This window comes from Erinaceus europaeus, chromosome 14, assembly GCF_950295315.1.
Source record: "Erinaceus europaeus chromosome 14, mEriEur2.1, whole genome shotgun sequence".
Lineage (NCBI taxonomy): Eukaryota > Metazoa > Chordata > Mammalia > Eulipotyphla > Erinaceidae > Erinaceus > Erinaceus europaeus.
In genome coordinates, this window is record NC_080175.1 from 26,369,127 (window position 1) to 26,395,157 (window position 26,031).

The following is a 26,031-nucleotide window of genomic DNA, read 5'->3' on the forward strand; positions in this document are numbered from 1 at the left end:
CCCAAAGACCTTCCACCTGCCTAAAAACTGTCTTCTACCTGTTTTCTAGCACAATCCTCAGCAGCATCTCCAGGCAGAAAGCAGCATCCTCCTCATCATATGTCTCTTCATCAGGTGTCACTGAGACCAGAGCCTAGAAAAGAGCAAGTGTACAAAGTAGGTATGGAGAAGCAGCCAGCCACTGACCCTGCCCTAACAGAAGCTGAGGCATATTTCACCATTCCCACCTCCTCTCCTAGACTAAGCTGGGTTTTCCATCCCTTTTATTATTTATTTATTTTTTATTTTATTATTATTATTTTATATTTATTTTATTTATTTTCCTCTTTGTTGCCCTTGTTGTTATTTTATTTTTTTACCAAAGCACTACTCAGGTCTGATTTATGATGTTGTGGGGGATTGAATCTGGAGTTTGTAGCCTCAGGCATGAGAATCTCTTTGCACAACCATTATGCTGTCTCCCCCTCCCTCCATCCTTTTTATTTCTCTTTTCTGTACCTTCATGAGCTCCTGTAATGACTCCAGCTGGAGGAACTTGCTTTCTGTGATCATTTTTTCTGGGTCACATTGCTAGAAGGGCACAAGAGAGAGTATATAGAGGAAGTAGTAGACAAAAGCTGGAAGAACTACCCCCAAGAAACAAGGAAGGAGGGAAGAAGGAGTTATCTTTGGCTATAAGCCCTCTGTGATTCTTTTTTTCAGTTCACAGGGCTCCAAGTGTCCAGTGGGGAGGAGCCTCAGCTTGTTTATCAGAGAAAGCAGGCAGTTACCTTGATACAGTCCAAAGCTACTTTCTTGGCTTCCTGGTTCTCAGTGGATGGACCCCGCATACTTGATTGCTCAGTACCACTTAGTGTCAGCCAGCTCACAAAGCTCAGCACTGTTGATTCACCTCTGTAGGAAAAAAAAAAAAAAAGTATAAATTCCATGAGCTCCAATGTTCTAAACCTCCCTGCTCAAGGCTTTATATCTCTGATGTACCCTCACCGGTTAGATGGTGTCTCTTCCCGCTGTAGGAAGATCTTGCCATTGGGATCCACAAAATCTTCCACCTGGAAAATCAGGTCAAGAATATTTTTGGGGGACTGTGAAATAGCTCCCTTGGATAGTGCACTGTTTTGCCATGTGTATGACCCAGGATCAAGCTTGGCCTCCACTGCATTGAAGGAAGCTTCAGTACTGTGGTTTCTCAATTTTTTTTTCCCAAAAAATAAATAAAAATAAAATTTCCTCTCAGGCTAGTGAGATAATCAGTGTTAGAGTGCAGGACTTGCATAACTGAGGTTTCAGAGGCACAAAGTTCAACCTCTGGCCCAGCCATATGCCAAAGTTAAAATAGTGGTGTGGTCTCTCAGAGAAAAAAAAAGAAGGATGTGGTCTAGGAGATTGGTCAGTGGACAAAGTGTACAAAGTGTGAGAATCTGTGCAAGGTTCCTGGTTTGAGCCCCCTAGCTCCCCACTTGTAGGGAAGCAGGTCTGCAGGTGTCTTTCTCTCCCCTTCTCTATCTCCCCATCTCTCTCAATATCTCTCTGTTCTATCCAATAAAATGGGGAAAAATGGCCACCAGGAGGAGCAGTGGACTCATAGTGGTGGTATCAAGCCCCAGTGCTAAACCTGGAGGTAAAAAAAAAAATAATAATAATAATTCTTGGGGCCAGGTGGTGGTGAAGCTGGTTGAGCACACATGTTATAATGTGTAAGGACCCAGGTTCAAGCCCCTGGTCACCACCTGTAGGAGGAAAGCTTTGCAAGTGGTGAAGCAGTGCTGCAGGTGACTCTCTGTCTCTCTCCTTCTCTATCATCCTCTTCCCTCTTGATTTCTAGCTGTATCTATCCAATAATTAAAGATAATAAAAAAAAGGTTAAAAAAAAAAGAATTCCTTTCTTTCCACACACCCTTTGCATTTCCTTCTTCTTTATAAAACCTTCTCTAGTTTTCTTCCTGCAGCTCTTGACTGAGCCCCCTTCAACTGGTGACTGGCAATAGTTTCTGCCCGCCTTCTTTTATAACTATCTCCTCTGGCCAAGACCTGTGGTCTTATATCTGAGGCATTCCCAGTGAACTTCATTAGACATTATACAGCACATCATCTTGGAGTTCTTGCCTTCGTTAGTACTTAGTCTCCTACCAAGAATTACCTCAATCATAGCCTTGGGTAGCAGTTGGGCTCGGAAGAGCTGCAGCATGGCCTCCATGATATTCTTCCAGCCCTCACGCAGGATGTCACCATGACGATGGGCCAAATGAAATACAGTCTTGGCTGCAATGTGGGCTTTAGGGTTGCTTCCAAATACACTGGGCAGATTCTCAACAGACTGGGAGAGATGAGAGGAGGTTTAGGATCTGGCATATATCTGAAAAGGAGAATCTTTTTTTTTTTTTTTAATTTATTTGTTATTGGATAGAGATAAATTGAGAGCGAAAGGGGAGGTAGGGAGTGAGACAGGCAGACACCTGCAGCTATACTTCACCACTTGTGAAACTCCCTCCCTGCAGGTGGGGACCAGGGGCTTGAACCCAGATCCTCATGCACTACAGTGTGTGTGCTTAGCCAGATTTGCCACCACCTGGCCCCTAAAAAGGAGAATTTCTTAGGCCACTGCCCAAGGTTCCTTAAGAGCCCTTCTGCTGGCTTTGCATCATTCCCCTGTAGTAACCTGGTTAAGGCTGTCCTTATGAATTCGTCTTCTCTCCTACTCCTACCACATGATACGCTGCTATTCTCGTCCTTGGGTGTACCAGAAAAAAAAAATGGCACTATTGGGTGGAGGGTAGATAGCATTATGGTTATGCAAACAGACTCTCATGCCTGAGACTCCAACGTCCCAGGTTCAACCCCCTGCACCACCATAATCCAGAACTGAACAGTGTTCTGGTAAAAGAAAAGAAAAAAAAATGGTGTTATTATTGCTAAGGAGGTTGAAGGTAAGGGAATAAACTGAGGAAACCAGTTTTTCAGATAAGGTAAATTCATGGATTAAAAAAAGGTCCTTCTCCAGCACCTAATAATGATCTCACTCATATATGAAATATGAAGGAACAGCAAGGGGAGAGACAAAGTCAAATGAAAGAAAGTCGTTAGGTTCCGATCAAAGAACTGAGGTCATTAATGGGGGAGAAGGAAAAAGTTTAATAAGGGTTGAGGGGACCCAATAGACTTTGATTGATGGATATTGGTGCCTTGCTGGTGGGCATGATGTGGTAACAGGTATGAAGAGGTGAGAAGTTGTAGCCCTAAAACATATAGTTCTGTAAACCAATGTTACCTCGATTAAAAAGGAGGAGGAAATAACAAGACTTATTCTCCTTTGGAACTCCAAAGGACAGTGTTCCTGTCCCTGCTTACCTCACTGCTGAGAGCTGTGAACTTGCACAGAGAAATGATGAGATTGTCAAACACATCGCTGAGGCCATAGTGGGCCGAGATCATGGCACACTTCCTGTAATGGCAACCCCACCCCAAAAAGAGAGTCACACAACTGTTTAATTTCACTAAATAAAGCTGGGCAGTCCATCCATGTCCTTTGCTAGGGATTCATCCTAATAAATCCCAGGAAGATACATGTTTCTCTTGAGTCTGTCTAACAATGAACTATTTCTAGTCTCAGCGATACTCTGAAAACTTGGAGGAGGCAAAGGATAGCTTATCTAGATAGACAGATAAGGTATGAGTCTTATCATGCTCAGGCTCCAATTTGAGCCCCAGGACCACATGAGAGTACCCTGGATAGCACCATGGAAGCTCCATGATGGTGGAGCAGTGCTATGATGTCTCTCTTCATTGTCCTCCCTGCACCCCCAAGAGATGAATGAGAAGGCCCAGAAATGGTGGTATTACACATGTACAGGGCTCTGGCAATACATCAAACAATAACGAATAAAATGAAAACTCAAGATGAATCCTGCCATTCTAAGGAGAATAGGAGTCATAAAAGCATAGAGGCAATCATATAATCTAGAGGAGGAGGCAAAGAACAAAGCTAGGCTACCTGAAGCCTGAGATGGCTTTCTGGATGATTGTCTCTTCTAGGCTTTTGTCAAAGACGTAAGATAGAGCAGCAATAGTGGGGCCCCAGGTCATAGTGAAGAGGTCAAGATCATAGCTGCCAGCAGGTACTCGTAGAAATATGCCCTCTGGGGTGGCACCTCTATGAAGCAGTACATTCCATACATAGTTCTCCCGAACCAAGCCTGTCTGCTCCTCAGGCATCACAATTTCTTCATTCCTGTTAGAAGATAAGGAAAAGAGTAGGGTCCCTACTGTGAACCTGACATTGAACTAGGAGCATCACCATACTGGCACTCTGTTAATGAGAGGTCATCAATACTGTGGGTTGGGTTCTGCTTCTTTCCACTAGGGTGAAAGAAGTATACTGTAATACCACCTCACCTTCCAACCCTCTAGCTCAAGGCCCCATCTCTAAGCAGGGTCTTTAACTCTATAGTTAAGATCTTAAATGTTTTCTAAGTATGAGAAGATGAATAGTTGTCTCTGCCTTTTCTAATTTATAGTAAAAAACTAAGTGTACCATCTCTGACCTGTAAGATTCACCCTCTATCACCTATCTAGGGTTCTTTAGCAGCTATAGGAGGCACTAAGTGTATACAATATAAAATATAAACTCAACAGAAAAACTTAGCTGCTTTTGGTTCAAGGAATGGAGCAGTAACACTATTTAGTAGGGCAGTTTGGATCCTGCTTTGAATACTATAGTACTATAGTCCCAATACTGTTCAGGCTTCTTTGAGGAAGTAGTAAACTGGGATAGAAGTGGCTGCCCGGTTAAGTCCAGGGTTGATGAATCATTATGATGTGATCCTAAAATCTGGAAAAGGAAGCACCATATTTCTCCTTAACAGAAATGCTATACCATTCTCTATACATACTTACTTGATGGCATGGTACATGTCCTCCAGGATGTCTTGCTCAAAGTCTTTACCTCCATTCACACCTTTTAGGTTTTTTCGAAACTCCTAGAGACAGACCAATCAGTTTCCCCCTCACCCCCATGTGCCAGTGCTAAAGCCCCACCCAAGGAACTCCTAGATCTGTAAAAAGGATCTAGGAAACAATAAAAAAAAGAACCCACCTCCCCAACCCAGTTTTGTGTCTGGATTGGGGACTCTTCCCTGATTCCCTTGGACAGAAACTTGTCTTTCATGCCCACTGACGATCTCATGTCCTTCCTGCCACCTCCAAAGCTGTACTTGATCTTCTTTGTCTGGGCTTACCTCCAGAGTCATGGGTATGTTCTGTTTGCGAACGTTGTGGTTATGTTGGTCGGTATTAAGCATGATGACAGCATAAGCCAAGGCAAAACAGGCATCACTATTGGCAAATGGGGAGCCATTACAATTCTGAAAAAGCAAAGACCCCACCATGTCAGTGCCCTGCTTTGGAGAATTAAACCCTCACTACTCACCCACTGGTCAGGTACCAACAAGAGGTAGCTAGCAGCCTCTTGTCAACTCCTTGACAGAAATTGGCCTCTATGGAAAGCTCACTGATGTAGCTTTCCGTCTTAGGAGACAAGAGATGAGTATATATATATAATTTATTAATGAAAAATATAGGAGGAGAGAAAGAACCAGACATCACTATGGTACATGTGCTGCCGGGGATTGAACACAGGACCTCATGCCTGAGAGTCGAATTATCCACTGCACCACCTCCCGGACTACAGCTGAATTCTTTAATTGGAGTCAGAAACCCTTCCCAATCAAATTAACATGAGCACAGCGCTGTCACTCAAACTCACCCTCCAGTGCTCTGTAAATGCCTCCAACAACCTTTGGATGACTGGTGCTTCCCCAGGCAAGCGGAAGGCTTCTAGATAAAGGCGGAGAGCTTCATCTAGTCGCAGGCCCTGGAAGCTGAAGGTACTACAGGAAAAGGAGGAAGAACAAAGAAGCTAAAGATGCTATCTGCTAATCATCATTCTTCTAACCTTTTTCTATTGGAAAGGGGAGTTGTGTCTTGGTCATCTTTAAGACATGATAAATTCCAGGCAGGGGTACTCACTAGGCAATACTTTGAAAACTCCTAATCTTAGTATGTTTTGTATCAGTACTTTCCACTAGAGACTTCATTTCCTAGGCTCCAGAATCTACTGTGTAATCAAGAAATCCTGCTCCTCCCTTTACAATGGGGTACACTTTACACAGAATGGAGTGGCTCCCAAAGCTATCTTGCTGGAGACTCTTTCAGGTTTAATAGATACAAATGATGGCAAGAGGAAATGTGTGAACTGGGCCCCTTGCAATAACTGGCTGATTGCTCTGAGGAAAGGATGCCCTGGCCCCCAAGCTGATTGCCAACTGTGTACTTTTTTTGGTTCCCCCGGCATCCTCACCTCACAAAGCTTTCCAACAGGTCCATGTTTTTGCGGTCACTCACAAACTCTCCAATCATTTTCTTGTCCAGTCGAGGGTTCTCTCGGAGCCACTGTGCTACCTCTGTGTTGTCCATTGGGATGGTAAGGAGACCTTTCTCCTGAAGAAACTGGATCCCTTTCTTTGGTTTCTGGTTGAACTGTTCTGTGCCAGTGATCAGCAGCTGGAGCAGAAAATACTAGGGATCAGAAGCTGCTTTATCCCTAAACCAGACAAGGCTAGACTTGATTCAATCATAGCCAACAGCTGGCAGTCTCCTAGTACGTGGTTCTAGAAGTAGGGTTGAATTGTACTGTTCCTAGTTTTCTCCAATTTTCATGTCTAACTAGAGTGGGGTCAAGATGTGAAGGACTCTCCCCAACAACTTGAAAATCAGAAAAAAGAAGAAACTAGAGGGGCCAGGTAGTGGTGCACCTGTAGTGGAGCACACATGTTACAATGCACAAGGACCCAGGTTCAAGCCCCTGGTCCCACCCTGCAGGGGGGAAAGCTTTGTGAGTGGTGAAGCAGTGTTGCAGGTATCTCTCTCTCTTCCTCCCCATTACCCCCTTCGTTCTCAATTTCTGGCTGTCTCTATCCAATAAATAAATAAGTAAACAAATAAATATAATTTTTTAAAAAGAGAACATCTAGGGGTTTTCTTCTCTTCAGCTTTATAGCTCTCTGTGTACAGCCAGCATCTTATTTATAACATAGCTTGAGTACCCCATTTCCCTTTGTTTTTCTAGATTTTAAGGCCTTAGGCTTGAAGGACAAAGTGAAGTAATTGTGGTGATAACAACTTATTGTCTAATCACTGTCCTGAGTTAAAGACATGCATAAATCAAAATTATTGATGACAAGAAAGACAAGGGGGAGAAAGGTAAATAGGTTTTCTGTTTTCTGTATTAAGAAAATAAAAAAACCCCAACTATTTAACTTTACTAAATAAAATCACCATAATAAATATCAACTTCCTTTTATTGCTAATCATTATTCTAGAGCTCAAGATGACCAATAACCTCAGTGACCCACATGATATCAGTTCTTGGGGCCCTTGTCACTACCATTAACACTTAACTCTCAATAACAGTATACTGTTAGCATACAGCAGGGTATGCCAAACTACATAACTTAGAAGGGAAGGGGGAGGCCCAGGAGGTAGCACATGTCCAGTAAAGTCTGGATATGAGGTACTGAGTTTGATCCCCAGCACTGAATACACCAGAGAGTGCTGCTCTAGCTTCTCTTTTTCATGAAATAAATAAAACAAATTTTGGAAGAAAAAAAAAAGATAGGACACAAGTAGAACCTGAAATGGAATTGGCGTATCACAACAAAGTAAAAGACTGGGGTGGGTAGGTGGGGAGAATACAGGTCCAAGAAGGATGACAGAGGCCTTAGTGGGGGTTGTATTGTTATATGGGAAACTGGGGAATGTTATGCATATACAAACTATTGTATTTATTGTTGAATGTAAAACATTAATTCCCCAATAAAGAAATTAAAAAAAAAAAAAAGAATCCAGGTTTGAGCCCCTGGGCCCCCCACCTGCTGGGGGGATGCTTCACAAGTGGTGAAGCAGGGCTGGAGGTGTCTTTCTTCCTCTCCCTCTTTTTCTCTCCCCCTTGCCTCTCAATTTCTCTCTGTCCTATCCAATTAAAAAAAAAAAATGGCTGCTAGGAGCAGTGGATTCGTAGTGCTGGCACTAAGCCCCAGTGATAACCTTGGAGGCAATAACTAACTAACTAACTAAAAAAAAAAAAAAAAAAAGGAAGGGAAGAACTTCAAAGGAGACTGGAAGGTTGTTCAAGTCACTGCAAGCACAAGCAAGGACTAGCCTTAAGAAGCTGCACAATGAACTGCCAGGCTCTTTCTTATCATCTGGAATAACAACTCCAAGAAGCACACTTAGACTTTGCAGAAGTAGACAGAAGTTGTATGTACCTTCTTTTTGTTTTTAATTTCAATCAGTTCCCTTGGTTCTGGTAGGAGGCAGGAAAATCGAGGTGGCTTCCGGATAAACTTTTTGTCAGCTAAAGATGGGAGGAAAGAAGGGAAAAATACTTAAGACTTCTTTTGCTAGAATAATGACTTTTGGGAGGCTGCTGATATATTCTTTAGTGAAAAAGGAGAGTGCCTCAGCAATTTTCTTTCTTCATCAGTTTTCTACTTTCTAAAACACTCATTTTCAAAGACTCCAAAAACTTTCTTTTCTCTGGGTATGAATGCATGTAAAGCAGCCAAGGCTCTCTCAGATACTGCCAAGGGTGTCTATGTCCCCCCACCCCCAACACACACACACACACACACACACACACACACACACACACACACACACACACACACACGCCTTAGGGTCTAGGAAACCCAGTACCCACCCCCAGAGTCACCAGCTTCCTCCAGATCACTGCAGCCTGGCTTCCCATGCTCTGCTGGCAGTCGCCCTCCACCTGGAAAATGCAAGCCTGAAATGTCTGAGGCCATGCCTATAGTCTTCCCATCACTGGCTGCCCTCTCGGCTGTAAAAGAAAAGATATGTGAAGACTTAGGTAGTAAGAAGTCAAGTAGAACTGAGAAGAAGCTGAGTCTCCAAGCCAAGGAGATCTATCTGCCTCTTCTCATACAAGTCACAAGTCCTAAACAGTACAAACCTAAGCTCAAATAAGTGATGTCACTTGTCACCTATGTAAGATGTCCCCTGTCACTCAGTCACTTTTCTTGATTTTCTGCAACCTCATCTCATTCTTAAGCGAGGGTAGAAAGGATGAATAGAGGGAGTTGGTCGGTAGCGCAAAGGGTTAAGCGCAGGTGGCACAAAGTGCAAGGACCGGGCATAAGGATCCTGGTTTGAGCCCCCTGGCTCCCCACCTGCAGGGGAGTTGCTTCACAAGCGGTGCAGCAGGTCTGCAGGTGTCTAACTATTCCCCCCCTCTGTCTTCCCTTCCTCTCTCCATTTCTCTGTGTCCTATCCAACAAAACAACATCAATAACAACAACTACAAAAATAAAACAACAAGGGCAACAAAAGGGAATAAATAAATACAATGCGATAATGATCTCTCTTAAAATAAAGCAAAAGAGGGGGCTGGGCAGTAGCATAGTGGGTTAAGTGCACATGGCGCCATGCAAAGCGCAAGGACTGGCAAAAGGATTCTGGTTCAAGCCCCCAGTTCCCTACCTGCAGACAGTTCACTTCACAAGCAGAGAAGCAGGTCTGCAAGTGTCTATCTTTCTCTTCCCCTCTCTGTCTTCCCCTTCTCTCTCCATTTCTCTTTGTCCTATCCAACGACGACAACAACAATAATAACTACAACAATGAAAAACAACAATGGCAACAAAAGGGAACAAATTAAATAAATATTAAAAAAAAAACTTTAAAAAATCTTTAAAAAAAAGGATGAGTCGAGTGGAGGCAGATACTGGTGGTGGGGGAAAGCAGGTCTGGGAGCCCCTTTACAGACTGAAGTCCAATAACCTCTAATCTCTTTCTCTTTTCATAAATAAATAATAATTTCATTAAAAAGTTAAATTATGGAAGAAGAAAAAGGGAGAAGTCCATGAGTTCTATTAATCTGCCTACCTAGCATGTGATTCAAAACATCCAACTTTGAATTACATAATTGGGAGTGTACCAGGGTAAGTGAAATAGAGCAGGAAAAAGCCTCTATAAGTAGGGAACAAGAAATTATACAACCCTGGGATCCTCAAAAACAGAAATGTCTCACAATTGCTAGCTTCCCAGGTGCCATCTACAATCTCGTAGCTGGGTCTGGTTGCCTCTTTCTTCTCCTGCTGGCTGAGGCTGTTAAGGACTTTGGCTTGGCAGTGACCCTCAGTGCTGTCAATCACTGTCAACAGGGCATCAAGAGAGAGTAGGTGTGTTGTATAGAGCTGACCAGACACAGGGAAAGCATTCTGGAAAGTAAACAGAGCCAGTAGACTTGAGGTTAGAACATATTATATTTTAACTGATCCTGTGCCAAAAAAATCATGAAACCTTCTACAATGTCTATATTACCCTGAGAAAATGCCTTTCTCTTTTCTCTTCCCCAAACTTTATCTTCCCCAAGTGTATAAAGCACCTTGCTACCACTAGATTTCCTTAGAGCCTTCTTTCTATGTGTAGTAATAGTGCTCAGGACCTTGGACAGCAGCTTAGTAAGATCTTCAAAGAGGTTGGAACAGTAGTAGTCACAGTCATAGTTGATGTAGAGTTCGGTGACAAAACTAGGGATGTGCCAGAGCTGCACGATGGCCTCCAGCGCCATCTCCTTCATTTCATAAGGCATTTTAGGGTTTTCCACAGTGATAATCTCCATGAGCTTTTTGATGTACATCTGGCATTTTTGTGGGAATAAAATTCAAGAGCAAGAAACAAAATTAAGACAGGAAAAACATTAAATAGGAAGCAAAAGCCCAGCTAGGAGGCATGCATGTGAGAAACATCGAAAAATTATTCTACTCCCAAAATACATCCATATCTTCTCTGTCTTCCCTGCTGTAGATAAGGTAGACTGTCTGCATCATGACTGACCCAAAACAAGTTGCCCCTTCTAATGTATTTATGCGCCTGAATTGGCCCTATTTAGAATTCCTTTTTGCAATTTAGTGGTAAAGCCAGCTTGACTTGCCAGCTTGTAGTGCAGAGGAAATGCTTGGCAGAAAAGCTATTCCCACTCATGGTGAGGTCACCTACCAGTTCTCATATTTGGGTTTTCCCACTTTATAGCAAGATAATTTTCTAAAAAGGTTTTGTTTATTTATTAATGAGAGAGTAAGAGAGAGAACCAGAGTATCACTCTGGTGCACATGCTGCCAGGGATTGAACTTGGGACCTCATACTTGAGAGTTTAATGATTTATCCCCTGTAATACCACACTTTTCTCATTTCTAATTTCTCCATGAAAGAGGCCAGCCAATCAATGAACCAAATCATGGAGGCCCTAAATTCTACTTCCTGAAGTATAATAGGGAATTCCCAAAGATGCCCTGTATCTTCCTCCCTCCACCCCCTTCTTCCAAGGCAGAGAAACTCACCTCCAGTTGGAACTTCAGGTGCTCCCTCATGCTCTCAAATAGTAGGAAGCAAACCCGGAGGGAGGCGGCATAAAGATTTAGTCGCTCTATGTTGAGTAACTGGATATCAGAGAGGATATGCCATTAGGTTTGAGCTTGACTATGGTTCAACCAAGAGAAAAGCAGGAGAGCAAACTGGGTGTAGTTGCCATTGAGGTCCTGTGCTCTGATGAAACACTATATCTAGCCACTCCTATATTTCTCTTTAGCTGCTAGAACCTGGAGAGCCAGACTATGACTATCGGTCAGCTGGGAGGGAGGTTTTTCTTGGGTCTCACATTCTAGAATCAGTCAACTTTTCCCTGTGCTCTGCTGACCTTTAGAGATCCCCAAACAGCCAGGAACTTTTGAGTCTCTAGCAATTGAGTCCTACCTGGAACAAGTGGCGGCACATTTCATCCTTGATGAGGCCTACCAGGGTTTGGCATTGGGCTACAGGGGCTGACTCAAGAGCCACAGTCAACAAATGCAGTCCCATGTGGATCATAACTTCTGAGTTGTGGCGGTCATGTGGACTGGTGAGGGAGATGAGGAATCGGAAGAGTTCTCGAATGCAGGGAAGGCCATAGGGAACCAAAGCTGTACCTGGGGAAGGCCAAAGAGGGAACTGAGACTGCTTAGGAATACTGGCTTGATAGCGTCATCTAGCCTACCTTGTAATATGCAAAGCAATTGCAGTTAAACAATTATTTAAAAAGGGTTTTTTTTTTTTTAGTATTTTTTTATATTTATTTTCCCTTTTGTTGCCTTTTTTTCATTGTTGTTGTTTCTATTGATGTTGTTAGATAGGACAGAGAGAAACGGAGAGAGGAGGGGAAGACAGAGGCAGAGAGAAAGACAGACACCTGCAGACCTGCTTCACCGCCTGTGAATCAACTCCCCTGCAGATGAGGAGGCAGGGGCTAGAACCGGGATCCTTTTATACTTTTGTGCCATGTGTGCTAACCTGCTGCGCTTCCACCCGACTCCCTAAAAAGTTTTTTTAGAGAGGTAAGGGAAAGTCTTACTTGTTGAAGGAACTCAGTATTTAGAATTTAGTATTTTAAAAGCTCAAGCTTTCTCTTCTTCACTCTCACTTCCTATTTCCACTGAATTTACATTAAAAAATTATTTATAGTTATTTATTTTGGATAGAAACAGAAATTGAGAGGGAAGGGGAAAATAGAGGAGGAAAAAGACAATTGCAATACTGTTTCATCACTCATGAAGCTTCCCCCTGCATCTAGGGACTGGGGGCTTGAACCTGGGTCCTTACGCACTGTAATGTGTAAGTTCTACCAGGTGCACTACTTCCCAGCCCCGCCCCGCCAACAGATGTCTGGCCCAAAATTCATTTCTTGATTGAAAAACTGCCTAAAACTTGGATCAGCAGATACCATGGGTCCACGACTGGGTCTAATCTCAAGCAGTTTAGCAGATAAGGTGGCAGAGGTGAATGAGCAGAACCTGTGGAGAATACCTACCTTCTTTCTGGGAAGACTGTGTAAAGCGCACACCTCGGGGGTTGACATAATCCATGTCATGGACAGAGGCAGAGTCAGAGTGGTCGGCAGGCGATGTGCACTCCTCTAACACTTCAGGAATGGATTCCACAGATGTTGACTGGGTCTTTTCCACATCAGCCCCTTCCTGCTGTGGCCAGAAGCAGATAAAGTTTGGAAGAGGGATGAGGCAAGAGCAACTTAGAATTTTTCTCTCCTGAACTATTTGTCTTCTAAATATCTCTAATGAATGGCAAATGTAGAGGACAATTAATCAATGCACACTAGCTCAGGGCAGGAATATGATGAAGGACTCAGAAAACATCTTTTGGAAACTGAGTGACTAGAACCCAGGAGACAGTAGAAGTTCTCATGCGTCTAGGATTTGGAACATTTTTTCCCATAAAAAGCCGTGACTAGCTAGCTACCTTACTTTTGTCATGCACTACCTGAACATATAACATGGTAAATCCTCTCACACTGAGTCAGGCTATGCATTTTCTTTCTTTTTTTTTTTTTAATGAACATTATTTATTATTATTGGATAGAGACAGAGAGAAATTGGGGTGGGGGAGATAGTGAGGGAGAGGGACAGAGAGACACCTGCAGCCCTGCTTCACCCTTGTGAAGCATTTCCCCTGCAGGTGGGGGCCAAGGGCTTGAACTTGGCACCTTTCACCCTGTGATGTGTGTGCTTAACTGGGTGCACCACTGCCTGGCCCCATGCTATGTATTTTCTAGGCAGCATGTCTAATTCTAAGAAACAAGGAATAACTCTTCCCCCTCAAGCTGTTATTTGCACTAAGACCTGAATAAAGGATCCAAAGAATCCAAACAGTTCCCACAATGGAAGATTGATGAGAGCTGTTTAGAAATTGGAGGCATACCTGGGGGTCAGGCTGCTCAGCAACCACTAGTTCACGGCTGCCAGGCTCTGTAGCTATGCTGTCCCCTGGAGAGCCAGGTTGCTCCAGGTCAGTGAGATCCTCCTTGGAGGTAGCCTGGGAGGAAAACTCTAGGCCACTGTCTGTGGAGGGGCCGATCACAGTTGAGGCAGCTTCTGAACTTGCAGATGAGGTGGGAGTGGGCACATCAATGAAGGGCATGCCACCTGCCAAGCAAAGTAAGTAAGGTTTGAAGAAGAGACTCTGGAAAACGCACACCCACCATGGTACCAGGGTCTCTAGATTCCACACTACTCTTGGCATGTTCTGCTTTCTGAAGCAGCCGGAGTCCTTCTGCAAGAAAAACAACCTTATATCACTGCAGAGTTGCTAAAGGGTACAAGTCTCATCTTATGGGAGAGTTTTCCCATTTTGCTTTTGGCAGAAAGGAGCCCCTCAGTAGCTTGGTTTTCAATTTTCAAAATTCCTAGAAGATGAAGAAAGTTTTCTTCCATCCACTCTAAGGCAGGAAATAGTTTAGGGCTTTTTTTTTTCCTCCAGGGTTATTGCTGGGGCTCGATGCCTGCATCATGAATCCACTGCTCCTGGAGGCCATTTTTTCCCCTTTTGTTGCCCTTGTTGTTTTATCATTGTTGTGGTTATTATTATTATTGTTGTTGTTGCTGTCATTGGTTAGGACAGAGAGAAATGGAGAGAGGAGAGGAAGACAGAGGGGGAGAAAAAGACAGACACCTGCAGACCTGCTTCACTGCTTGTGAAGCAACTCCCCTGCAGGTGGGGAGCAGGGGCTCGAACTGGAATCCTTATGCCGGTCCTTGCGCTTCACGCTACATGTGCTTAACCTGCTGCACTACCACCCGACTCCCTTTTTTTTTTTTTTTTTTTAGTATTTATTTATTCTCTTTTGTTGCCCTTGTTTTTTTTAATTGTTGTAGTTATTATTGTTGTTGTTGATGTCGTCGTTGTTGGATAGGACAGAGGGGGAAAGAAAGATAGACACCTGCAGACCTGCTTTACTGCTTGTGAAGCGACCCCACTGTAGGTGGGGAGCCAGGGGCTTGAACCCGGATCCTTTTGCAGGTCCTTGTGCTTTGTACCACCTGCGCTTAAACCTGCTGTGCTACCACCCGACTCCCTAGCTCAGGGTTCTTACCAGTGAGGTTAGAGGACAAGGTGGCTCCATTGGAGGTGGGCTGCTCAGAACCTGGTGTGACTTTGGCCAGATGGCGTGGGGGCCGGGGAGATCTTTTCTGTTTCTTCCACTTGGATGAATCACTCATGCCTCCTGCTCTCATTTTCAGCTGAAAATACCATATCTCATTAGCTCTGGTATTCAAACTAAAGTCATCCCTAAAAACCTCCCTTCTTTTAGTCCTATTGTCCCATTAAATAGCCCATTACCAAAAGAACACTGGACCATCAGATCACATTCCTACCCCTCCAAGCTGGCTTCTATACTTGCCACAGGTCAGCCTAGCAGCCTCTATATGGAAGGTGATATTCTGCTTTTTTTTTTTTTTTAATATTTATTTATTCCCTTTTGTTGCCCTTGTTTTATTGTTGTAGTTATTGTTGTTACTGATATCATTGTTGCAAAGGACAGAGAGAAATGGAGAGGAGGGGAAGACAGATGAGGGAAGTGAAAGACACCTACAGACCTGCTTCACCACCTGTAAAGTGACTCCCCTGAAGGTGGGGAGCCGGGGGCTTAAACTGGGATCCTTATGCTGGTCCTTGCGCTTTGCGCCACCTGCACTTAACCCACTGTGCTACTGCCTGACTCCTGATATTCTGCTTTTTTTTTTTTAATATTTAATTTATTTACCAGAGTACTGCTCAGCTCTGATTTATGGTGGTGCTGGGAATTGAACCTGAGACTTCAGAGCCCCAAGCATGAAAGTCTTTTTGCACAACCACTATGCTACCTCCCCTGCCCGATATTCTGCTTTAAGGTTGGTCACTGATAGGGTCATTCCTCTTCTTTTCTGAGTCCTAGAGATGGTGCCTAAACCTCTTACAAAAAGAGTGAGGGCAGAGGCCCTTTTACCTAGAGCTTCAGATCTACTGGACCTGGACTTGTGGGCTTTCCTTCTCAACTACCTACAGAAGATTCCTACTTATAGTTCTAGGCCACCCAGGGGACTCTACTCACTCTCAGCTTTACTATTACTTTGTAAACAGGGCCTAGATACTAAATATATCTCATACTCTCTGGAACTTCTAGAAAAAAAAAAAGCTGGTCAAAGGTTCACCCCTTGTAGCTAAGGAGGTAGTGGTCTCCCAGTTGATTTGCGAAGCTAAGGATGGAGGGTCATGTCAAACTGGCGGTCTACTTTCTGACACTCCCTATTTCGGCGTATAAATGGGGTCTGTCTTTTTCACTGTTGGTCTTCTAGATGCGGTTGTTTTTAGGTGGTGACAATATTGATTTCTTAAGCCCCATCCCATTTTCTTCTTTTGCTGTATTCTCTAGTTTTCTTTTAGCTTTCCTTAAAAAAAAAAAAAAGTCATCTACCATCAATTGATAACAGAATGTGTTTGTGTATTTTTCTCTATCCTAAGTTCATTTACTATGTACAGGTTCATGCTGGTTTCTTGATGCTGATACTTTCTCTGGATCTGAACTCAACACCTCTAGAATCTACTAAATTATTGCTAGATTGATGATCCATTGCTGGAGTGCAATCACAGTTCTCTTCCAGGAATCATTAGAGGGATTCTAAAGGGAGTAGAAGTACTTTTCCTCTTTCTCTTTCCAACCATACCTCATTATACTTGGCCTATTAAATTCCTTCTGATATTCAGTGGATGGGTTCCCCTTACTCAGGCTCTCTCAAGCCCTCTAGAATTTAGGTTATGAAGTAGACCATCAGTTTGACATGACTCTCCATCCTTAACTTCACAAATCAACTGGGAGACCACTATCTCCTTAGCTACAAGGGATGAACCTTTGACCAACTTTTTTTTTTTTTCCTGAAGTTCCAGAGAGTATGAGATATACTTAGTATCCAGGCCCTGTTCACAAAGTAATAGTAAAGCTAAGAGTGGCTAGGAAGGAGTAGAGTCCCCTGGGTGGATAAGATCCCTTTATTTAGAAACCAATAGTTCTTCCTTCTCTACCCATGGTTTCACCCACAAAAGAGAGCAGTGCAAGAGCTGAGCTGTCTCTCACCTGACCTAATTAATACTCTATATTTATTCTCCCTCCATGTCCAAAATACCTGCACTTATTGCCTAGAATAAAGCTCCAAGTACCAGGCCAGCAAAATGGTTCACTTGGGTAGTGTACTGCTTTGCCGTATCTGCAACCCAGGTTTGAGCCTGTCTTCCACTGCACTGGAGGAAGTTTCGGTGCTTTGGAGTCTCCTTCTCCCTCTCTCTGATTCTCTGAAAATGTCAGTATGGAGAGTTAAATAAATAAAAAAATAAATAGCTTCAAGTGCCCAGATAACTGTACTTATGTAGGAACCAGGATATTCATTCTCTAAGAGCTAGTGTAGCTGCTCTGGGTCAATTTCAAGATATTTATCAGTCACTGGGGTAAGAGTCAAATATACAGATAGGCAAGAAGCCCAAGAAATCAATGAGGGAAAATAAGAACCTCCTGGTTTAAACTATCACTAAGCTCTAGATTCTATTTTGTAAGATATCTTCTCTTTAGGCAGTCCTTGATTTCATGAACTCTAGGTGGAAATCATCCCCCCCAACAATATCTCTAAAATTCTAGGTAGTCCTATTTCTGCTGAGAAACCAGTCACTCACTAAGAAACTGTCCTATTCTAGGAGGAGGCCTTCCTGTATTTTTCTATATCCTGTGCAGAACTAGCTCTAACCTGACCATTTCAATGGAAATTTTTTTTTTTTTTTTAACCAGAGTACTGCATAAACTATGGCTTATGGTAGTGCAGGGGGACTGAACCTGGGACCTTGGACCTTGCAGCCTCAGGCACAAGAGTCTGTTTGCATAACCATTACACTATCTACCCCTACCTTCAATAAACATTCTTTGCCTCCTAGTTGGAGTCTTTTGGGCAAAGAGGCTGCCTGCTATTACAAAAGTTTCAGTCCTTAAAAAACTTAGCTGTGTTCTCTGTCCTAACATGCTAAAGTAAAGGTGGGCAGTTGGTTTTCATGGAACACTTTTTTTAAATTAAATATTTATTTATTTACTTATTCCCTTTTGTTGCCCTTGTTGTTTTATTGTTGCAGTTATTGTTGTCATCATTGTTAGATAGGACAGAGAGAAATGGAGAGAGGAAGGGAAGACAGAGAGGGGAAGAGAAAGATAGACACCTGCAGACCTGCTTCACTGCTTGTGAAGCAACTTCCCTGCATGTGGGAAACCGGGGGCTCGAACCGGGATCCTTACACTGGTCCCTGTGCTTTGCGCCATGTGCGCTTAACCCGCTGCGCTACAACCTGACTCCTGGAACATTTTTCTACCTTATTTACATAATCATATCTCCAAAGGACAATATAAGCTTTACAAAGACAGGGTAGGTCCCTAGGTTAGTAATCATGGCAAAATAGGCAAGCACACAAATGAAACAAGATAGTACATGCAAATACTGCCAAGGACTGTTTAGCTAGGTGTGCATGTACACACACACACACTGTTCTTTATAATTTCAACGATTTGGATGTCCACAACCACACTTCTAGCATGCATCTCTTGTGACAGATAGCCTAGAAGCCTGTATCTCCTGTCATTCTTCCTAAAAGCAGGAATATGGTGATTACAGAGATCTTTAGATTGGGACCCTTCCCCTAAACTCACCATTTTACCTTGATTTTTAAAGGACAAAGGGCATCTTTACAGAGTCCTAAGATTCCCAGTGTCCTAAGATACCTGCTACCCTGGTACTTGGCCCTTTTCTACCCATCTAAAATTCTAGATCTGGAAATCACCCCTTTAGCCAAGCAAGAAAAAGGTAGATGGATTATCATTTCCTTCCAGGTATCCAGCTAAGAATCAAGAACTATGCTTAAGAGTTCTATGCCAAATCTGAGATATACAGGAGGGAACAGTATAGCTTGGAAGTCCTCTCAGAATTTCCCTAGAAATGGTACATATTAAACCTCCCCACAAGATGTCAGTAGGACCCAGGATCTTTATCTCCATTATGATATATCACCAGTTTAAGGCTTCCTTCTGCTTCTAGGCAACCAGATGCCCCAGGAGAATTCCCAGCACTCCAAAGCTAACAACACACGCAACTCTTCCAAAGCCATGCTGTGTTACTAGGGAGGGGTAAGTTGTGCTCTACACAATGGAAATGGAGCCCAGATGTTACACTGAAAAAAATTTAAACACATAAAACGGAGGAAAAGGGGGAAAGGGAAAGAGACCTTGAGGTTCTTAAAGAGCAGTACCCTCTCTAACTGGTTCAGGGCTTTGGTCTGCTCCCCACTACTTAGCTCCAGTTTGTTGAGGAGACATGAAGAAATCTGTGAAAGACAGGCAAATGAACGATTTAAACACAGTGAAATAAACTCAGATACATGCCAACAGGGCACAGAGTAGGGATGGGGACAGATGGCAGGAAAGAGGCGAAGGCCAGGTGCATGCAACAAACAGCCAAGGGTCATCTCTATGGGGAGAACCACTTAAGGGTATAAACAAAACCCTCATCAGAGTCCTGTGAAGTTCAGTGCTTCTGCTGAAGTTATAAAAAGCTCATTCTTCTATTATTCTTGTAGCAACTTTAATAGACACTAGCCCAAGAGGGAGCCCCATCTCATCCAACATTAGGATGGGATTTGAGGCATAGCCTCTTTTGACCTCCTACCTGCAGACAAGGCTGGTAGGGGTAGCAGGACCTTCACCTTTGTCAACGTACATTTTTTAGCACAGCCTGATGGGACTCACCCAGTTTCTGTAAAGGACTGGCTTACTAGCTTATGTAAAGGGTTGACAAAAATAGGTAAAAAAGGCTGGGAAGGATAGGTACTGCTGGAGCTAGGTACCTGTATGATTCCACCATTACCAGTGGTATTATTATTATTTGCCTCCAGGGTTATTGCTGGAGCTCAGTGCCTGCACCATGAATCTACTGCTCCTGGAGGCCATCCCCCCCATTTTTGTTGCCCTTGTTGTTATTATTGTTATTACTGCCACTGCTGTTGTTGGACAGGACAGAGAGAAATGGAGAGAGGAGGGGAAGACAGAGGGGGAGAGAAAGATAGACACCTGCAGACCTGCTTTGCCACCTGTGTAGTGACCCCTCTGCAGGTGGGGAGACTAGGGCTCAAACCGGGATCCTTAAGCTGATCCTGGCGCTTTGTGCCATGTGCGCTTAACCCACTGCATTACCACCTGGCCCCCATTATTATTATTCTTTTAACAGAGGTCATTCTACCTCCAGAGAGAGGAGAGATACCTGCAGCATTGCTTCACCACTTGTGGAGATGGAGCTTAAACCTGGGCTGTCACACATGATAACATGTGTGCTCTACTGGGTGTGCTACCACCTGACCCCACAATATATTTCTTATTAAAGGAGTAATGTTATTTCTAGATTCCAAGCAGACCTGTCCAGGTAAAAGTATGTTTGTTTTTTTTTCCCCCAAAGCTAGAGTATCCAGGAAAATCTTCCTAGCAGTAAAATTGGGAGAACAAGATTTGGATGAGAAGCAGGTCACACCTTCTTCATGTTGGTCCCCATATAGTTCTTGGGCTCTTCTTTAAACTGAGGTAACCTATAAGATAGAGAATCCCATTAGCTGTCAATAGGGATAACACCAAATCTCCCCCTCCAAGCCAGCAACAGCCCACAGAGGTTCTGGGATAGAGCGAGCCCTTTCTCTTAGGAAAAGCTAGGGAGAGGGCTGGGGAGACAGCATGATGGTTATGTAAGACTTCCATGCCTGAGACTCCGAGGTCCTAGGTTCAATCCCCAGCACAACGTGCTATGCAGTAAGTACTCTGGAAGGAAGACAGAAAAAGAAAAAGGAGAAGTAGAAGAAGAAAAGCTAGGGGAAAAAAGCAGACTAACTTTCCCCCCTTTTAGAGCTTCATGAAAGAGTTATAGTAATTGGGGGGATGTATGACCTGGAAACATTCTGAAAAAAGGAGGTTGTCATCAGGGCAAGGTGAATAAGTGCCTTTGTAGTGTGGAGGCTCTTGCTCTTTTCACCCTTAAATGGACCCCTTCTTGCTTGCGTTCACTTGGGACATATTACTGAGAGTGAACCCACGGGAAACTGGTTAAAGGGTGAGAAGTAAAAGGCAGGCTGAAACTCTGAAATCAGACAAATTAAACCTGAGGAGTAAGAAACTCTGCAGCAGGGTCCAGGGGCAGATGTAGTTTGCAGGCATAAGGATTATTGTTTCTGAATTTGAGAAAAATGAAATCTCAGGGGAGTTTTTTTTTGTTGTTGAACAGACTTTCGTTTTTAGAGAAATTTTTTAATTCACAGCAAAATTAAGCAGGTGGGCTGGGGAGGTGGTTCAATAACAGAGTGTAGGTCATGCATGCATTAGGTCCTGGAACTGCACTTGAACAAAACAAGGAGCCAAGAGATAACTCACATGGCCCAGGTTTGAGCCCCAGCATCACATGGGAATATCACAGCACCATGAGTGATATGAGAGAAGTTCTGGTGCTGGCTGTTTCTCCCTCTCTGTCTCTCTTTGAAGGATTTAAATGAAAAAGTCATCCCAAAGCACTGAAAATGTATATTCACAATGTTTACACTCTGCAAAAAAACAAACAGCAAAACAAAAACAAACAAACAAACAAAAACCCAAGTATCCACCAATAACAAAACAAGGACAAAAATAAAACAGCAAAACAGTGCTTTGGCCCCTTTCATAATATATATTTCAATTAATTAATTAATTTTTTGAATCAGAGCACTGTTCACCCCTGTTGTATGATGGTGTAGGGGATTGAACCTGGGACTTTGGAGTTTCAGGTCCAGGGAATCTCTTTGTATAACCATTATGTATCTAGCCCCCATAAAAATATATTTAAGGGAGTCGGGCGGTAGTGCAGCAGGTTAAGCGCAGGTGGTGCAAAGCACAAGGACCAGCATAAGGATCCCGGTTCGAGCCCCCGGCTCCCCACCTGCAGGGGGGTCGCTTCACAGGCGGTGAAGCAGGTCTGCAGGTGTCTATCTTTCTCTACCCCTCTGTCTTCCCCTCCTCTCTCCATTTCTCTCTGTCCTATCTAACAACGACAACATCAATAACAATAATAACAACAACAATAAAAACAAGGGTAACAAAAGGGAATAAATATTTAAATATATATATATATATAAAACGATTTATAACAGGGACATTGATTACCCATATAACATAGTTTCACACGCCCCTCTCCCCATTCTTAACCTCTTATTATCAATACGCCTTACGGAAGATCACCTCAGCTCCTTTCAAAGTAGGCAGTAAGAAAAGGCCTTTCAGGGGCCAGGCAGTTGGCACACCTATTAAGCACACACATTACAGTGCTCAAGGACTCAGCTTCAAGCCCCTGGTCCCTGTGGGGGGAAAGCTTCACGTGTGGTGAAGTAGGGCTGCAGGTGTCTCTCTGTCTCTTTTCCTATCTCCCCTATATTTCTCAATTTCTCTCCATTAATAAACAAATAAGTAAATAAAGATAAACAAAAGAAAAAAGAAAAAGAAGAGGCCTTTGAGGTCAAAAGTTGTGGGCCTTAACTAGGGTAAACAACAGAAAGTCTTGGTTTGCTTGAGACTGAAGTGTTTCAGGGGATGTGGAGAACTTTGTACACAGCATAGTTCCAGCAAAACATCATCATTGGTCACCCTAGCCTTAATCCTTGCTCACAGGACTCTGGTTGAGCTCTGAGAGCTCAGCAACCTGTTCCAGGCTCTCTTGAGATTGGTTTACTCTCTGGGTTTCTTCTCCCAGCTGCTATCTGCACAGAAACAGACACAAGTTTGGGGAACAGAACTCAGTCTGTCAGCCTAGATTAAATAACTCACTGCCTCTCCCTGAGGCTGTCAGTTCCCTCCTCCTTCTCCCTAGCCTGGTCACCCTGGGCCCAGAGAACTACCCCCATCCATAATCCCAGTGGCCTCTGATGTGGCTGTGGGGTTGACCAGGTCCCTGAAGTGGCTGTGTGGAGGCAGGCAGACTCAAGAGGCCTGGGCAGCCAGGCTGAAGCAAACAGCAGCAGGTTTACCTTGTGAAGAGCAGCTGCACCATGTCTACGAGAGTGTGCTCTGCGGATTTTCTCAATAACTCTGCACAGGCAAAAACAAATAACACAGGTGTCATTACTTGCTGTGCTATTATCAGGAGGCTTCTCAGAGCAGACTCCCCTCCAAACCTTGTTTACCAAGGATTATGCCAAACTTATTAAAACCAGCTCCAGCTCAGACTGGCAGCCGTAACTTCACTGACCCACTAGATGGCACAACAGAGTCAGGGTTTGATGATGTATTCTCAGGGTTTGCTGGCTTGCTGTCAATCCTAGAAACCCCAAGAGAGAGATTTGGTCTCTGGGCTAACTCAGTGGATCTATCCTAACTCCTGTACTGGCACAATGGGTTAAGGTTTCTATTCTAACTGTGCAGCAAATAGTCAAGTATTAAGACTTCTAAATTGCTGCAGTGCCGCAAAGTTGGGAATATAGAAGGCCCGAGTCTTCCATCTCTCTGGGCTTCAGAGACTGCATCCTATATTCATACTCACAGACACTGGCATCAAGAATGGTGACAAACTCAATATTTAAGAATTTACCACTAAGTCTCATTTCGAAGCAGATCCGGAAGCAAGACTGCATAATCTCACACACAGATTCATTGGTTAGGTGGGCACCCACTGGGGTCAGCAACAGAGTACGCAGTACCTACCAGAAGAAAGAGGAAATACTGTAGTAAGCAAGGCAGACTGGATGAAGAGGGGCCATCCTCCTCACTTCACTGTGTGAAGAGAGAGAAGCTCTCTCCTGCTCCCCTAATCTGTGGAAGTAGGAGGTGGAGGAGGGCAGGGGGTGGAGCCACAGGAATACAGACCATGCTTCAATTTGGTAGGAGGCTCTCCCAAGAATTTATCTTGGGGCTTTTGTCTGTATTCTTCATGACCCTGACATAGTTCAGAACTCATTTCAGTCCTGGCCAAAAAAACCCAACAGATGGACAACAACACACACATGGTCTGCCAGAGATATGTGTGAATTAAGGGCTTCCGGTATTTGATATCAATTCATTTAAAGCTTTTAATTATTTTCCCTAGAGAAAGCTTTTACTGTGGGTACCAGAGCTGCATGTTTGGAAACAAAGTAGCTCCCTAAGCCCCAGTGGAGTCAAAACACAATTCATGCAGCCAGGCAGACTCAGTAAGTAGAGCCGGCAGCCCTAGCTCCTGCCCAATAGCCTAATTTCTCTTCCCTCCGTTTACCTGAAGGATTTTCATCAGGACAACCTCATCACTGGCAGGGTCCGTGCCCACAAAGCGGGCGTGGGTGACAGCGTCTGCCATGTTCTCCATGCCCTCTGCTGTGCCCTCATGAGTGGGATCTGCTCCGGCGAAAAAGGAAAAACTAAATGATGTGGAGAGGAGAGAAAAGGCAAGACATCCTGTCTAGGGAGTGCTTTGACAAAACTTTGCTTCTTTATTCTCCAGTTTCATAACTGTGGTTCCTTGAGTTGCCTGAGGATTTCTGGCAATACGTGACTTTGACGGGCAGTGCAGCACAAACTGCACTGAGTAAAACGGTGGTTCTCAAATTTAAGCATATAGCAGAATCACTCAGAGGACTTGTTAAAAGTTGTACCCCTCCTACCTTATGCTTTTGTTCACTAATCCTTTCTTAAATAAAAAATTAAAAAAAAAAATACAAACTCCTGTGCCCACTCCCAGACTTTTTGAGTTTGTGGGCCTAGTAGATAGTCTCTTAATTTGTGTCTCTAACAAAAGACCTCAGTTGAAGTTAACACCACTGGTTAGGCAACAATACTTTAGGAATTAATGGTGTATATTCATTCAGAGGAGGGCCTGGAAATCTGAGTTTCTATATCAAAACTTTGAATAGCAAGGTTGCGGGCTTTCTCTTGTCACACCTTCTCTGATAGGACAGCTTTGTTCCTGGTATAGTTATGTTTCCTGGTACAGGTAAGCGAAGGGGGTGGGGAAGAAATGAAAAGTCACTGCTGCCAATACTTATTTTTGGGTGCTGTATCATAGCCAATCAGCCCTCTTCTTACTTTCTTCATTCTTAGTTAAAACAATAGAACACAGAGCAAGAATTCTCTTACCATCTTAATTAAATAGGCATTAGGAGAGAAAAGAGACTCATCAGTGGTGGAGGTTGACTAATCGGACTAATAGAAAGGAGAGAGAATTTCAATTGTGAATAAAAAGAGGGGGAAAGCTAGAGGCTGACAACCAACATCATGCTGGAAACTAATACCAGTGCTGCCAAGGAGGAAATGCTGATTCAATTCCTGTGCTGAATACCCATAAGAAACAGCCAAAGAAGTGGGTTCCATCAAGGTCTATAAGGATCCTGGTCCTCTTTATTGTTTATCAGAATTGCTTGGCATGTATTATTTATTTTACAGTTTTATAACCAGAGCAATGCTCACTTGTAGCTTTTTCTTTTTTTTTTTTTTTTTTCCCTCCAGGGTTATTGCTGGGCTTGGTGCCTGCACCATGAATCCACCGCTCCTGCAGGCCATTTTTCCCCCCTTTGTTGCCCTTGTTGTAGCCTCCTTGTGGTTATTATTATTGCCATTGTTGATGTTGTTCGTTGTTGGATAGGACAGAGAGAAATGGAGAGAGGAGGGGAAGACAGAGAGGGGGAGAGAAAGACAGACACCTGCAGACCTGCTTCACCACCTGTGAAGCGACTCCCCTGCAGGTGGGGAGCCAGGGGCTCAAACCGGGATCCTTACGCCGGTTCCTTACGCCGGTCCCTGCGCTTTGCACCACATGCACTTAACCCACTGCGCCACCACCCGACCCCCTCACTTGTAGCTTTTAGTGGCACTGGGGATTGAACCTGAGACGTGGGGGCCTCATACATGAAAGTTTCTAAGCATAACAGTTACGCTATCTCTCAGGCAAAGATTTTTTTTTTTAAATTGTTTATTCATTAAGTAGAGAGGGAGAAAGAACTAGAATATCACTCTGACACATGCAATGACAGGGATCAAATTTGGGGCCCCATGTTTAACAGTCCTATGCTTTACCCACTGTGCCACTTCCTGGGCCTGTTCTT

The 26,031-nt window shown here is 43.6% G+C and overlaps 1 protein-coding gene across 10 annotated transcripts in view; it reads right to left on the reverse strand.

Annotated features, from left to right (window-relative positions):
• GBF1 (golgi brefeldin A resistant guanine nucleotide exchange factor 1) overlaps positions 1 to 26,031 on the reverse strand; it is a 183,975-nt gene that overhangs the window by 13,764 nt on the left and 144,180 nt on the right. For 4 of the 10 annotated variants that reach the window (XM_060171430.1, XM_007530839.2, XM_016191563.2 and 1 more), the window contains 24 exons: positions 24,210 to 24,328; positions 23,550 to 23,658; positions 22,990 to 23,050; positions 20,484 to 20,538; positions 14,993 to 15,140; positions 13,822 to 14,045; positions 12,917 to 13,085; positions 11,827 to 12,038; positions 11,415 to 11,513; positions 10,520 to 10,714; positions 10,103 to 10,292; positions 8,756 to 8,896; positions 8,322 to 8,410; positions 6,356 to 6,558; positions 5,762 to 5,885; positions 5,235 to 5,360; positions 4,894 to 4,976; positions 3,992 to 4,228; positions 3,349 to 3,442; positions 2,141 to 2,317; positions 988 to 1,052; positions 771 to 894; positions 499 to 570; positions 39 to 133 (listed from right to left, as the gene is read on the reverse strand). In XM_060171430.1, the coding sequence (XP_060027413.1) occupies positions 39 to 133; positions 499 to 570; positions 771 to 894; positions 988 to 1,052; positions 2,141 to 2,317; positions 3,349 to 3,442; positions 3,992 to 4,228; positions 4,894 to 4,976; positions 5,235 to 5,360; positions 5,762 to 5,885; positions 6,356 to 6,558; positions 8,322 to 8,410; positions 8,756 to 8,896; positions 10,103 to 10,292; positions 10,520 to 10,714; positions 11,415 to 11,513; positions 11,827 to 12,038; positions 12,917 to 13,085; positions 13,822 to 14,045; positions 14,993 to 15,140; positions 20,484 to 20,538; positions 22,990 to 23,050; positions 23,550 to 23,658; positions 24,210 to 24,299 (3,182 nt within the window). In that variant the 5' untranslated portion in view covers positions 24,300 to 24,328. Of the gene's footprint in view, positions 1 to 38; positions 134 to 498; positions 571 to 770; positions 895 to 987; positions 1,053 to 2,140; positions 2,318 to 3,348; positions 3,443 to 3,991; positions 4,229 to 4,893; positions 4,977 to 5,234; positions 5,361 to 5,761; positions 5,886 to 6,355; positions 6,559 to 8,321; positions 8,411 to 8,755; positions 8,897 to 10,102; positions 10,293 to 10,519; positions 10,715 to 11,414; positions 11,514 to 11,826; positions 12,039 to 12,916; positions 13,086 to 13,821; positions 14,046 to 14,992; positions 15,141 to 20,483; positions 20,539 to 22,989; positions 23,051 to 23,549; positions 23,659 to 24,209; positions 24,352 to 26,031 lie in introns of all 10 variants that reach the window. The other 6 variants (XM_007530831.3, XM_007530846.3, XM_060171431.1 and 3 more) reach the window with 5 other exon arrangements.